Source organism: Acanthochromis polyacanthus, chromosome 12 (genome assembly GCF_021347895.1).
Source record: "Acanthochromis polyacanthus isolate Apoly-LR-REF ecotype Palm Island chromosome 12, KAUST_Apoly_ChrSc, whole genome shotgun sequence".
NCBI lineage: Eukaryota > Metazoa > Chordata > Actinopteri > Pomacentridae > Acanthochromis > Acanthochromis polyacanthus.
The window spans coordinates 23,822,343-23,837,689 of record NC_067124.1 but is presented as its reverse complement, the minus strand read 5'-3'; the positions used below and the strand labels follow the sequence as shown (position 1 = coordinate 23,837,689).

At 41.8% G+C, this 15,347-nt stretch overlaps 1 protein-coding gene across 4 annotated transcripts in view; it reads left to right on the top strand.

Moving 5' to 3' along the window:
• The first annotated feature begins 2,228 nt into the window (after positions 1-2,228).
• Positions 2,229-15,347, top strand: part of bmper (BMP binding endothelial regulator) — a 42,983-nt gene continuing 29,864 nt past the window's right edge. The window contains exons 1-3 of one of the 4 annotated variants that reach the window (XM_051956348.1): positions 2,229-2,444; positions 5,654-5,774; positions 14,415-14,500. Coding sequence is in view for 2 of the 4 variants with exons in the window: in XM_051956347.1 (XP_051812307.1) it covers positions 9,383-9,488; positions 14,415-14,500 (192 nt within the window). In the remaining 2 variants the exon portion in view is untranslated. Of the gene's footprint in view, positions 2,445-5,562; positions 5,775-8,004; positions 9,489-14,414; positions 14,501-15,347 lie in introns of those variants that run through there. The other 3 variants (XM_051956350.1, XM_051956347.1, XM_022206926.2) reach the window with 3 other exon arrangements.

Below are 15,347 nucleotides of genomic sequence, written 5' to 3'. Positions count from 1 at the left end.
GTGAGTGAAACAAGCAGTCGTCTCCACAGTTGAGCATTTTCACCTCGAAACTGCAGTTTAGGGATGACCGCTTCAAAAACACGGAATGAGACTTCCTGGATTTCATACAAAACAAATATAAGGAGCCAATCTTGTCAAATTGTAAGTAGACTTTTTGTATCATTATTCTTCAAAATCGGTTTTTGGTTTGAACTTGTACAGCTGAATTACTCCAATATAACAACTTTTACAGATGTTTGACAGTTTTAGAGCAGAGTCGTAGGGGAGCTGGTGTGCTCAGGATGCAGCAGGTGGAGAAAGACTTCATAGATCTTTGCATTTTAAAGGAATCAGCCGTGTAGCGTTAGGTGTAGGCCATGTTAAGAGGAGGCAGATGATTTTTGTGGAAGAAACTTGTAAACATGTAACTTGGACATATAGAGATGAGTTTTTAAGGTTGTAGTCAATGGCCATAGAAGGACTTTGAGTTTTACTGGAAGTTTTTGTTCAGCCTTCATCAGTTTCAAGAAATTATACTCAGTTAAGATGACAACAACCTCAACAATAGCAGCAATTGGAGAGAAAATCAGTGTTAGCTTGTGCAATTCTACCAGGAGCAGGATTTAAGTGTGGAAGTTTAGATTTCTGACAGATATGGACTGTCAGATGTGTCTGCACTGCAGCAAAGTTCAGTTTTATATTACAGAAAGACTCTTGAGACAGTTTAGACTGCACAAAATGTAAAATACTGCTCTAGTCATATCAAAACAATCTCACTACCTCCCACCAATCCAGCCTGCCACACATGGAACTGACTCTCTGACCACCAGATTGTTGATCATGCAGGTAATTCATCGGACACAGTGACCCCAAACTACATGTTGTATGGCAAAAAAAGATCTGGTAGAAATTCGTACTGATTACAAACTTAGTCAAGCTCAATTTGCTTTTAAAATCTAGATTCATTTGTACAGTGTCTTCCCAGCTTATTATGTTCAAGAGGTATTGCTACAAAATAGATAAGACAGCAGCTGTGTATGACAATGAAAATGAGTAAAGCAGCCACAAAAATTGCTGCCATATTAATACAAGGATCATCATCATTCCTATGTGTATTAAATAATACACCTGGGCTGAATTTAAAGTGTTAATTTGGGAGTTTTGTGGATGTTTCTGATTGTTTCTGATGCTACTTGTATGTGCTTCTGTCTAACCGTCCGCGTGACGTGTTTTCTTACTGTTCTCACTTCTTCTGCTGTACTTTCTCCTTTGAAAAGTCAATTTTGATCTTTGTGACATTATTTGATTAAATACAATTTTCATACTAAACTTGGAAAACACAGACAAAAAAATGCAAAGCAGTGCAGAAATGACAAAGCTGCTCCACTACCACTAATGTCCAGACAGTGGAACTGCAACAAAAGCATAGCAGTTACATCCAGTGCACATTCAGGTTAATTTCTCTCCCAGTATTTGGTTTTATTCTTCTCATATAAAACACATTGTTTACCCTGGTTTTCCTTGTTTACCTCACTCTCTTTTTACCGTCGTTCTCCTTTACTGTCTGGTTTGTGTTTCGTATTTATGTCTTTTAAACACTTTCCCAGATCAAATTTTTTCCTCATCAGTAACTTCTTCCCTCCCTAACGCTTGTGTCCAGTAAACCAGCACTGATGTGAGGAACCACAAAGCGTAGCTGCTCACACCCAGCTGTTAAAAACATCAAACAACAATACTTAGACAATCAAACTGTTTCTGAGGCTGCAGCAGCAGTTTGGACTGAATATCATAAAAGTGGAGTTTGGATTTAGACAAGGAGGAGCAGACGTCTCCTCTCTGGGCTTTATTTCGGAGCTTATTCCTGTCTCTCTGGGTTTAAGGCATAAACAAACTGGATTAGATAATTGCCGCATCATTTTACTCCTGCTGAAGATTTGAAGCGTCAGCAGCATTTCACCTCCGCCACAGGGAACTTAAGTGGCTCGGATTTCTTTTTTGTGTGAACAACACTGATCCCATGTTTGGATTCCAAGGGGAAATTACCAGAAATTATACTTAACTTCCTCTGTATAGCTGCTATATCATGATTGTCTTTCCCTTAAGTGATGTTACAACATTTTCTCTCTTTTATGTGGAAAGATGACAAAAAAAACAGCATTTTGGTCATTCTTCTTGAATGACAAAATGTATATGTATACCTATGCTTTTTTTCTGAGAACCTTTCCTTGTTCATAGTTTGGCTCTTGATTGAGATATTTGTCATAAAAATCCTCAAAATGCAGTGAAATGGCCAAAATATGTGCTATATTTAAGGAAAAAGAAATGCCAAAATATTCACCGATTAATGCATATACATCATATTTTCATTTTCCCTGTTTGCGGACAGAAAACCCCAACAGCGAACGAACCCCTAAAGATGCACAGACAGCAAACCTGTAACAGGAGAACACACAGCAGGACAGCTGGTAAGAGCTACAGAAAACCACTGACCTTTGAAGGGGCACACAAAACCCCACAATTAGCGCAGTCTTTGTCCAAATATTGAAACTGCAAGAAAAAGAATCGGTTTTAACAAACTTCCTTGTGAACTGTGGCCTAGCAGCATGCAAGTGGGTGACAGTTTGTAGGTGGCATCGTCACGTGATCCTGTGGGGTGGTTCCCAATTTGTTTAGGTTGCAGTTTAACTTTGGTGAGCCTCAGTCAAATTAATCTTGACAGAGTGGTGCTCTGAGAGTAAGGCCAGTGTTTTATTTTGTGCATCCATGAGTGCAGCCCTAAATTGTGAAATAATTCAAATGCTCTGCAATGGTATGCATGTGCAGAACATGTAGATACAAGCTACTGCACACCTTTGCAATGGAGTCACCCTAGTGGACTCCAGAACTAGAAAAGTAGTATAATAGCAATAAATGTGGGTCCATGGTGTACACAGCTGCCCATGTGGGTGTCTGCAGGGGAGTCTGATTATGTCTTAATAATGCTACTACAAATATACAAGTAAGAGTGCATTTGTTATGATTCCCAGACAGTCAGGAGACAGGCGTTACTAGTACAAATATGTTTGCAATGAATTATGTGACAACAAAATTGTGTACAATCAAAGGGGAATGAAGGGCACAGTACATGGATAACAGGTAAAAAGTGTGAGCTCACCAACTAGCCCAGCAAGTAGTGTAGTGTAATGTTCTTTGAGTACGATGTGCTGAAAGGGAATGATGATGTAATCCTGGTAGATGCTATTGATAAGCAGTATAAGTGTCAAGTACTGAATGTCGGATATTCTAAAAACCATCATTGTTTTGATTATGATGAGTGTGTGAGGGAGAAGAAGGCCTAGAAAGTGTGTAAGGAGGAAGGACTGAAAGGAGATCACAAAGTACAACTTATATCTTTGCAGTAAAGTTGTATGCTTTCTAGGAGATGAAATGTGGAGTGTCCAGTGCGTAATGATGTGTACTCAAGGGATTTTAACTTTTAACGTATATTGGAATCATAATAAACACACAAGTATGGTATGCATGAAATCTATCACAAAATAAGAGAGGTAAGATGTGGATTTAAAAAACTGAACATGTTTGGGCATATTCTCTGTGAAACATGACCTAATGATAACCTAATGCGCATGCCCACGGTGAAATTTAATCTGACGATGACACATGATATGTGGTGACAAGATCTGACCAATAGATTAAGAAAGGTTTAGTGGTGTCAAAACTGTCACTCCTATCATACGCCCTATAGGCATGGGGAAATGACCAACGCTCATAGCATAAAAGACGAGTGCACAGACCAGTATCTTCAGTTCTTCTTGCTTAGAAGAACCGCTAAGAATTACTCCTGGATTTTTAACGACAAATAAATCCTGGTGCCCTCCAAAAGCTGACTTCTCATGGTGATTTTTTTTTGAAGATCTTTAAAGAAACTTTCAGACGTTTGAACACGCTCAAGTCATAGACTCTGGATTTGATTTGTAACTCAGTTTACACTTCATCAGGAACCGCAACATCACTAAACTTTTTCCTCTCTACACAAGGACACGGGATTATTTGCGCAATACTATGATTGACCACTATTAAAAATTGTCAACAAGGCTGAGCGACATTGCCATACTCTGGAGAGATTACAAGATGTCGAAGTAAAGCCTTTCAGTGGCACGTACACCAGAAAAGTTTTCCAAGCCGTCTCCATGATGCGCCGGGATCCTCCACATGCTTCTGCAATTTGGGGCCATAAAACATGCACATTGGAGGCATGCGCAACCGAGATTCCCGCCAGCCAAGCCAACGGACTTCTTATTGGTTCCTTGCACACATAAATGGGATTAAGTAAAATAATCATACAACTGTTCTAGATTCTCCAGATGTCATTCTACCAAATGGATTGAAATCTGATAGTGAAAAGGGTCATTTTGTAAAGTTTGTAATGCTCTAAATAAGTTTATTCACCGTTTTACAGCTGCTCCTTTTCCAATGAGCATGTGTGGGGAAAAATGTTCTTTGGGCCAGCATCACGTGACGAATGCAGAAGTAGTTATAATCCTTTCGCCACTACGCCAAAATCACATCACGGCCTAGTGCTGTTCTGGGGTCTGGCTCTCAACACGTTCACAGTGTTTCCACCGTGAAGAATAGGATCTCTGGTGTGTCTTTTCTGTGTTCATGTCCTGATCCCGAACGGCAGGTAAGGAGGTGAAAACTAAACTGTGCCGCAATCACGGAGGGAAAACCCCTCCTCACCACTGCAATTTGACTGTTTTTCTTTTTCTTACTCGAGCTGAAGTTTTACAAAGTCAATTATGTGCTGAATGACTTTCATTACCTCTGGGCCCTTGAAACCTGTAAGAAAAGCATTCCATGCTTCCTTCCTGCAAAATGTCCTTTCTACAGATATGTGGCTTCTGTCCGACAGCAGTGATACAAGCCAAGAGATTAACTCGTAGCCCGAATTCCCTGTAAGACGCTTGTAAAACCAGGAGAGTATGCAGTGTGATAGATCCCAGAGCTCCCACACTAATTCAGGAGTTCTCCAGAAACATACCTCCCTGCCCTCCGAAAGATACACGGAAAACAGTCCTGAAATATGGACCGCATCAAAACCTCAACTCTGCTCATTTGCACTTTACGCTCAGTTTCCAGGGTGTTGTTTGTCTGCTGTGAAAAAATACAGAAGATAGTTGCTGAAAAGCTCCATAAACATCCTAATATCTGCAGTTTATGCACTTACAAGGATGTAAAATGCCAACAATTACATGACAATTTGGACTTTTATTGTGTAGCTCCACCCTCTGTGCTGCTTGCTCCGTCTAGTTCACAATTTCAGCGTCTAACTCAGAAATGTACGTATTTATCTTGCTATCTGGTGGCATCTATCTGCTCAGCATGTGTCCAAATGAAACTGTACACAAGTTGTAGCAGCTGTAATGTGTCTGAGGAGTCTCTTCTGCAAATTTGAAGCTTATTTTCTGGAAAACCTCGACTTTCAGAATATGGATTTTCTTTAAGGCCATTGACTATGACTAAGAACTATATTTAAACGCAGCTTCTTTTGTTCAAACTGCTGGTCTATAGGGTTCCTGGAAAGGTTCTTGGAGCGGCAGCAGGCTGTTAGTGTTGGTGTGACCTGACTCAGACAGCTGGGCCTAACCTCTCCTCCCCCCTTCATCACCCCTCTCAGCCTCTCAGAGCCAGACCTAGCGACTGCAGGGGGCTTTAACCTCAGGGCTGCCGGGGCCCCAGCGCCCGTCTGCAGCCAGTCTGAGGGCAGGAGGATCCTTGCACACCCCGGAAAACTTCAGGTCAGTCCCACACGAACAAGACAGCCCATCTAAGCGAGACAAGCTCATCACGTCACCTCCCCCTTCGCTTCTTATGAACTGATTTCTCCCTTATTGTTAGCTCTAAAATAACGCCTGTGATTAGAATAATTACATCATTTCCCTCCTTACCTTGCTTTTGAGAACTTTAAACTCTATCTTTTACACATTGAAGACTGTCTTCATTTTTACTGGAAAACGGAAAAAATCTGATGCTGATTGTTTTAGTGGAAATGCGTACAAATATCCAAACGACGCAAGAATCTTCACGTCATTATTGTTTATCTGCTAGTAGTTTGGAAATGTCTTTAAACCTACAGCATTTTTAGATGTCCTCTTAAGCCGTAGAACGGATTTGTCTGCTGATAAATCATCTTTCATCCATACCCAGCAGCACCCACTCCAGAATCCTTCATGACATCCCGGCTGACTCCCTGTCATCTCCTCATACGTGTGTGTGTGTGTGTCAGCAGTGGAAAGTGTGTGAGGAGGATTGTTAAAGGTCTGTGTGTTTCTGTGGTCAGATCAGGTCAACCCCCCTTCTTCTCTCTGTTGCCATCTAGTGGTTCATTTTACCAAAATTCAACCTCACACCTTCACTCTGAGACACTTCTCACCTGTAATAGGGACATTTTTCTTTTTTCAAATTAATGGCCTCATTTTAGCACGCCTCTTTTTCTGCTTTAATCTCTCTTTTATGACCTAAACTGTCCCTCTTTGATGTCCTTCATCTCTTTAGGAAATGCTTTTCTCTTTCTGCCAAACTTACTCTTTAGAAACACACTCTGCCTCTCCATCTCTCTGCAACTCACACTCACACATTTCTCTTTTGACTCCCTTCCTTGCTGTTTTTATTGACACACACACACACACCTCCTGTGCCGCTGTGTGTTTCCAGCATGCAGCGGCACAGATCGAGCGGTGGCTGACGCTCAGTTAAAAGCTGCTGGGTGGGTCCTAATTATTTCTTTGAAGACTCGCTTTTCCTCCCTGTCTGAGCTTCTGACGAGCTTCACTTTAAAGAGGCCAGACACCCAGACACACACACACACACACAGACACACGCACACACAGATGCTGTCATACAACCCGCCTCCTCTGTCACATAAGACTTTAATGTTGACTCCAGACTGCAAATTTATGTGAGCGTCATGCTAGAATGTAGAAAAGTTTACACAGTGAAGGAAGTTTTTTTTAAGTGTTTGCATGAAGCAAAGCTGCAAATATATGTTTGTTACATTAATATGTTGTGTTTCAAAAAAAAGTTAAGCAAATCCTTCAGTCTAAATGAATAACCATGCCATTTGTTCCCATTTTCTAATTGAAACTTAATGGCAACAGGAGATATGAACAGTAAGAAATCACTATTCAAAAATGAATCATTTTATTCTGTAACAGTTCTGTGATGAAGCTTGGCCAAAAAAACATCTTGCTTAGCTTAAGGTAAAGAACTTCTGTTCACTTCATTAGGATAACAGGACCAGTTAAAAATGAAAACAACCAGTTAAGGTTACAGAATAGCTGCTAGTTGTGAATTAGATACCTGTTTTTTTGTTGTTGTTGTTGTTGTTTTGTTTTGTTTTGTTTTTTTTGGGGGGGGGGGTTGTTTGTTTTAAATGGAGGAAATTCTTCTTTTGAATGTAGAAACTCAACAGCAAACCCCTGGCTCACATTTGGTTCTGTCGTGGTCAAATCAATGTTGAGGTCCCACTTTAGGAACTACTGACATTTGACCTTTTCAAGGTCCCAAATGAGTCCTTGGCAGCACTTTCAAAGCAAAAATGTCCTTATTTTGAAATAGACTAAATTAGAAACTCATTTTAGATCCAGTTGTGAGGACTGAAGATAATGCATTAATATTCAGTCTAACAGCACTTCACTGACAGGAAGTTTGATCCAAAAAAACCTGTTGCCAATGCAAACATATTAACTACGCAGACTATAAATTATGTCTAAAATTACTCAGACACACAAGAATGTGATTGTACACATTCAGATTTTAGTATCAAACCTACTCCTCAGGTTTCTGGCTTTCCACCAAATGTTGGCACCTGGCTGCAGGGATTTGATGCAGTCACAAGAGCATTATTTATTGCGCGATAAAGTCTAGTTTGCAGTCAGTGTTCCACTTCATTAAAATGGGTTTGGATAGGGTTGAGATCAGGGCTTTACAGCAAACATATTGTTCTTAATATCATGCACGAGCATTGTGATTTCCCTTCAGAGTAATTAATGTGGCTTGGACAAACACACAGAACACTGAGCACAGTTACAAAGAATTCCTGAAAAAAAAATCTGAAACAGTTTACAGGTAGCAAATAAAAGAAATAACAGAATCAGAAAAGGAAATGAAGAGAAAATTACTTTTTGTTGTATCCAAAACTGAATGAAAAATACTGTTTTGCCAATTGTGCCACAGTAAGAGCAGTGCAAAAAAGTGCATACCTTGAAAAGACTTAAATGATTTCTTAAAATCTGGGGATTGTCAGATGTGTTCTGCAGAAGACAAGTTGCACTTCACTCTCTTTATTTCTTCTTTTTCATTGTCTTTGCTCTTCTACTCTCTTCAAAAAAGCATAAACCTAGTTTGAAGACATGAAGCTCCGCTGGCTTGATGGTAATGAAAGTGATGAATGAACCCCAAAATCTCTTTCTCCTCGTTCACACAAACAGAGAGTTTTTATAGTATACACAATTTCAGTAGCAGGCAAACAGAAGCTGATGTGTTGTCACTTTTAAAAACTTCAAGCTGCAAAATGAAGTCTGGTGGGGGTTTCTGCAGGAGGACCACAGAGGGTCTGGGGAGGTTTTGGAGCGGTCTGGAGACAGGAGGAGGTCCTGGCTTTCACAGAGGAGGCAGGACTTTCTGGCTCCGTGGTGCGCTCCGACACCACAGGTCCGCTTTAATACCAAAGGAGGAGGAGGAGAAGCAGGTCGACTTTTTTTGCACTGCTCTGAGAGAGAGGCTGCAGTCCAATCCTCCGTCCGGGACAGTAGGCATCGAGCATCCATGTGTCAAACGGACTTTGGGAGCCAGACTGAGACGATTCTCCAGCAGGAAAAAGCTCCACTTGCTGACTTCTCGACGGGGAGTTTTAAAACACTCCAGCTGTTCTAAAGCTGCATGTGCGTCTTTATCTTTGCTCGGTCACTTTGGTTTGGACTCTTCTGACAGCTGGACTGGAGTGAAATCTATCTTCAGACCTCAAAACCTCTCCGCTGCTGCCTTGGGACTTCCACATGTGCAGGATTTGAGACTGGTTATCTTCCTAAATGTCCATGATTCCTTCTCGAACTCCTGCTATCTGCGCTGGACATACGCAGCCCCGCTGTCTCCTGGCTGCCGGCGCGTCTTTGTCATTTTAATGTCGCCGTAATCACCGCGCGTCTGGCTGATCGTCGCTTTGGCATTTCAGCGTAAACCAACACATTAAGGAGGCTTCCTCTCCCAGCTGCCATTAAACCGAGAAGTTTACGAGATAAACGCTGATTGTGGAGCTGCTTCACTCTACTCTTTGGATTGTTATTTATTTATTCCTCCGTTTTCACTAAACTCTTTGATTTTTTTTTTTTCTGGAGCGAACCCGAGGATGTTGCTCCGCTGCTCGAACCCTCCCTCGTCGTCCACCTGTAGGTTGTTCCTCTACTTTTTGTTGCTGCTCCAAACGCCCCGGTCTTCCTCTCCGCTAATTACAGGTAAGATTAAAGGGATCATATGGTCTCATAATGACACATCACAACACCCACCGTGCGTAAAATCTACCCAAACCCCTGGTTATTTAGTCTGCAGCCGCATCTCCTCGCTGCTTCAGCCTGTTTTTTACTCTGCCAGGAAGAGCGCACCAAAACCAAAGTGACTTCAGCTTCTGATTACCAGTAATGTGGTGGTGAAGTGAAGGCTTCGCGAACCGTTGGCGACGACCTCCAGTGTGGTGCGTGATCAGGAGGAAAGCAAAAACATCAACAGTTTCCAGGAAATGTGCTTTTATTTCTCAGAAAGGCGCTTATGCATATTCTTAAACTCATTCCTATATTTGGCATCACCAAAAATCGTTTTTATATAATTTGTTAAGTCTCCAAAATGGTTTTAAAAATGTGCAAAATGATATCACACTCTATCCTGATTATCCTCTCTGTACCACCCTGCAGGGAGTTTGTCCGCTCCTGCTGCTACTTGAAGCACTGGAGACACAGAAATCCACCCAAACCCACACTGGCACGCGTGTTCTTTGCAGCAGAGCTTGTTATTTGCAGAAAGACTTGCATATATCAAGATGACACGAGTCGATATCAAAGTAATTTATATCAGCCTTAAGGAAATTACGCAAGGATCTGAATCTTTAAGGATGAAAAAGGTCTGCGTAAAATTATAAGTGATCTTTACTCAAATTGTTGTTTGCGTCACTTTGGGTTATAATTAACCCGCTTTTTTCGTTAAAAGCAGGCTGTAAAGTAAATCACTTTCCTTAACCAGCTCTAATTTAACAGTATTTTACTCTGTCCTCCCTCCTGAGCGGCCTCTCTGTCTGTCTCTCTCGGTCTAAACGCGCGCTCTCTCCCCGGCTCGCTCCCTCTTTGACAGCCACATTGCATCAAAGGATATCGCCTGTTTGCCCCCCAGCGCCGTTGAGGATTGAGAATAATGGGAACAAGTGAATGGAAGGTGGATACGTTATTACGCGCAGACCAAGCAGCAGCAGCAGCAGCAGTCTGGCCTCTGTGCGTCTTATCGCTGCGTAAACAGCAGCGATAAGACACACAGAGGCCGACCTGACCTGCTTTTGCTGACCTGACAGGGCATTAGATTGACCACATTTGATTATGCTTGTTTATTTCCACGACGTAAGTAGTTAAACTGATTCACAAACCGGGAGGATCTGATTCAGGAAAGAGGTTTCACATTCTGTTCAGCTTTGAACATTAAAGTCCACATGACAAGAAAATCCACTTTAAGCACATCCGCTCCTGCCCTGATAAGAACAATTTCTGATTTGAAAGGTTTCCCCCCTCTTGGCTGTTATCTCTTTTCCTGGAAAGATGGGAATCAGATGGGGAGGAAGGGGACAAAACCTGTAACCAGATGGGATCAGACGTGTGTACCTGTTTGACATGAAGCAGTGCAGGAAACCTCTGAGCCAGTCTGCATCAGCTGAGGAGGCTGCAACCATTATGATCCCACCAGATCAGATTCCTCCACCTGGCATCCCAAATATGCACTGTATCATCTGTCTATTGTCTGCCGGACCACAGACCTGAGCGCCCTGAGCCATCTGAGGTCTTATGGTGGGACTGTTGAATGTGTCAGTGCAGCAGGTGGAGCAGCGGGCATAGAGGTCATCCTGGCTTCACGGCTGTATCTGCAGTGTTGGAGCAGTGCTGGTTTAAATCCACTTCACAGCACTTGTTGCATCTCATTCCCATCATGTCCTGCCTCTCTCTGCAAGGATTTTTTTTTTAGAATCAGTTTGATTTAAATTTCACATGTGTGTAATTCTTTATATCAAATCAGATATTTCTTCATTTTAAAATAACCTTATCTATCCACAGACACAGTCGTGGAACACAAGTACTCTTTTCAGACATAAATATTGCACTTTAGTCAGGCTCTGCCTTACAAACTGAAATGCATGCAGTGTCTAACACTTGAAAAATAAAATCCACCTCAACTAAATGTACCAGTAAAATTTAACTGTAAGTTATTAATACACTCAGGAGATTTTCGTACTATGAAGTATTTGTATACTGCAGTATTGGTACTTTTTACTCACGTGAATCATATGGATTCTACTTCTGCTGCTGGACATTAATGGAAGGTGCAAACCATACATATTTGCTGGTAATTAGAGATATTTGAGAGGGAGCAGGATGACAAAAGTGTCACTTTTTTTGGTATGGGATTGAAGAGGCTACTATGTGAAAACTGTGACTCAAATCCAGACTTGTTCTGTCGTTTAAATCAAAGATTGATAAGATCTTAATGAATTACTTTGTTGGACCAAATCTAAAATAGAAGCAACTGTCAGAGCCAGATCAACATTTACAATCAGAGAAAATGACCTCTGTTATGAGTCTCCTTGAGCTTCGGCACTTTGAATGACTCTGAACAGCTTTGTCCGATTATTTGATTTGTCCTACATTGTCCTTGTCACTGCTTTTTGCTTGCTGTAGTTTCAGATAATGTGATTTCCTTTAGTGCAGAGCTTTACGAAGGTTCTATGTAAATGCATCAGTGTGTGGTTATGATCTCTACTCTGACAGATGAGGCAAACGCAGCAGCTGAAAAACAGAGGAGGGAGCGTGTTTTTTTTTTTGTTTTTTTTTGTCAGACGAGGAGGCCTCAGAGACCGGGGCCTACCTCCTCCTCACCTCCCCACCCCATCCACTGCCTTCCCTCCCTCGCCCCCCCAACACTTACAGCCCTGCCAGTTTAATTACACTCGAAGGTTGTAAATTTTACAGTGGTGGTGAAGTCGGCAGGGTTTGTCTGCTCTGCCCAAATCCACAGGCGAGTTTACTGCCGAACTCCGAGGGACAAAAACAGACGGCACCACTCGCTGCTCTAAAGGAGCTATTGTTGTAGAGTGACTTCTAAGTTTACTCCATCACAGAGCCCATGTAAACTTTGTTAAGATCTTTAACTAGTAGGACTTTTAGATGTGAGCTGATGTTACTGTTGTTAGGCCTTTGCCGCCTTTCACACGGGTTTATATTTAATTCACAGGGATATAAGTGGCAGATTCACCATCACAATTTAGAGTAATTTGTGGAAACAATGGATCCTTGAAGTCAGACAGAGGTGGACATACGCTGCTTCCTCACTTCCAGCCAGCGATCATCAATTTTACCCACTGAAATTATGCCTGTCGCAGGCAGAGTATCAGTTGAAGCAAGCTAACTAATTAAACTAAAGTCAACCCCTTGATTTGGGTGAAACATTGTCTCCAGACACAGATTGTGGAGAAGATGCAGCAGATACATCACCCTCAATATTTAGAACACATGCATTTGTCCTGCCCATAGAACCATGGGAGAGGCACAGAACTCAAACTCACTACAGCAGGAAAGCATGCATAGAAAATGCACCTATTACGCATATAAATACACCGGTATGCAGGAAATAAGGTGCTTGATGCTTAGAATATGCTAGAGGAGGAGCCCAACCTCCCTCTAAGGCTCCTGATTAGAAAAATAATCTGCACCAATGTCTCCAGGTGCATTATTCTGAAGTGGAAATCTTGTAAAACAGGTTTTACGTCTCTAATTAACTGCTGTATGCTTGATACATTTTTCTTTCAACATACTCTCATTCAGCTGCTATTAGCTTCCAGTATGTTTCACTTTTGATACTACAAGAGAATGAGAAGAACTGATGTTTGGGAAATGGCATGGTGTCTCAGAAAATGTTGTTCGAGAATAAACTTGTGCACATCCAATAAAGAGCAGGACAGATCTGCAAGCAGTGACAGCCCAGATTGTGATAACATCCAGGATTTCACACAGTGGGGGGAATACGCCATAGAAAAGTGGCCTTTTGTGACATAACTCAACAAACCGATATCTCCATAGCTTTTCTGTTTAATCTTTTGCATCGCACACTCTGGTGCTTTTTGGTTTCTAAAAGACTTGAACAAAAAACTAAGTCTTAGTAGAGCACCATGTGCATAGCTTTGGTTCCTGGAAAGGGTTGAGGAATTGGTCAATTTTTAAATGAATCAACATTAAAATAAATCAATCAGTCATCAGGTAAAGAGTCAGAGGTCACTCTGCACTGATAAGACAGGAACCAGATATCACTCAAAAATGCTCTTGTTTTGTTATTTGAGGTGTCCAACTCGTGTTAACAGGTGTCAGTGTAAAATCCTGGGGTGTGTATGAAGTTTTTAGATGAACCTTAAATGATCCTGATGAAGAAACTGAGTGAATGCAGCCACAGAGAGCAAACAGATCAATTAGTGGTGAGGAATCATCTTCACCCACAGTGATTCTGGCTCAGCTCACAGCTCACGGCATTAAGTTGCTACTGAGAAAGAAATTTTGATTTCAAAGCAAACTTGGCACATGACCAAACAGCCCAGCGTCAGTCCAAACCACGTCTCCTTCTGCTGCAGTTCCGTTGGCTCCGAGATGTTGACATCTGCCTGCTTCTGCCCATAAACTCACGTGTTTGGGGTCGTTTCCTGTCGTTGGTTCAGATTACATTTGCACTCGTAACAAACTGACTGACTCACATTTTTAAGAGCTGGGTTTGAATGTCACTGTTTGTCTTTTTTTTCTTTTTCTTTTTTTTTACCTGGAGCGACAAATTCGACAACCTTTACTTGTGTAGTAAACTGCAGGAATGCATGCTTCAGGTACATCTGTATGAATGCTGCTTAATTCATGTGAAATATTTAACATTTTGGCAAATTTTTGCACAGTAAGTCAGAGGAAATGTTTTGCTTTGCTGTGCATGATCCTGACTGATGTGTAACAGAGACAGGGGTATTTAACATAAGCCTGTGCAGGATCATCTGGTCCTGACAGGTGATTGAGTGCATCAGGTGAGTCAGTCGGAGGCAAAGGTCCAGACCCATTTTTCACTCTCAGCCCTGCTGCCTTCAACCTTCCTCCTGTCCTTCACAGGTACTGAAGCCAGCTGTGAGAATGAAGGAGAGGTCCTCCACATCCCCAACATCACCGACAACCCCTGCATCACCTGCGTCTGTCTGGTATGAGCAACTTTACTTCAAATATGCTGCAGAGTCTGCACTTTGCTTCATGACATTGAGTTATCAGCTGCCTGACCCTCCCTGTTTGTTCTTGGCACCTTCATGTGTAATTGTTGCTTCAGGTTTTGCTATTCAGACTGAATGGATAAAATCACCTCTTTAAGCACTGATAGTATTATTTGGAAAGCTGATTATTGAGCCTTGTTTGATGTTTCTTATGGGAAGTTTGTGAAATATTTCTAACGCAGTCGCCAGACTTTAGGATGCAAGCTTTTGGCAGGATTTTAGGTCTGATGCACTGCTTGATTTGATGGTAAATCAACGTATTTATCATCAGCATAGAGGTGAAGCTGCAACTTTCTCTTTAGGAAATGTTTTACGGCACACGAAGTAGGGATTGCAAAGGGGGATTTATACAAGCCGAGTGATTTGCGAGTGCTTTATAATGCAACTTTTTTATTATTTTCTTAGGATTTACAGCAAACTTGCAGTGAAACATGAAGTGGGGATTGTTTGTTTTAACAGACATGCCTGTCGTCACGCTGTCTTGGCTCGGTCCGGCTGTTAAAACCAGCCTACAAAACATTAGGGGACAACTCTTTCCTGGAACATGTGCTCTTTGACCCCTGACCCTCCCCTCCAACCCTTTACTGCTGTAGTGCTCTTTGTTTTAGAGGATGAGAATGGACCGACGAGGCTTTTCTGTGTCACTGCCTCGACACGGCCAAACCAAAAGAGAAGTTTTGGTTTTTAAAAGGCTTCACGTGACCGGAGTTTATCCTGCAGGAAGCCTACGAGTGTGAAATTGAGGGGTGTGTATTGTGTGCACAGGTCTCTGTTCATAAGT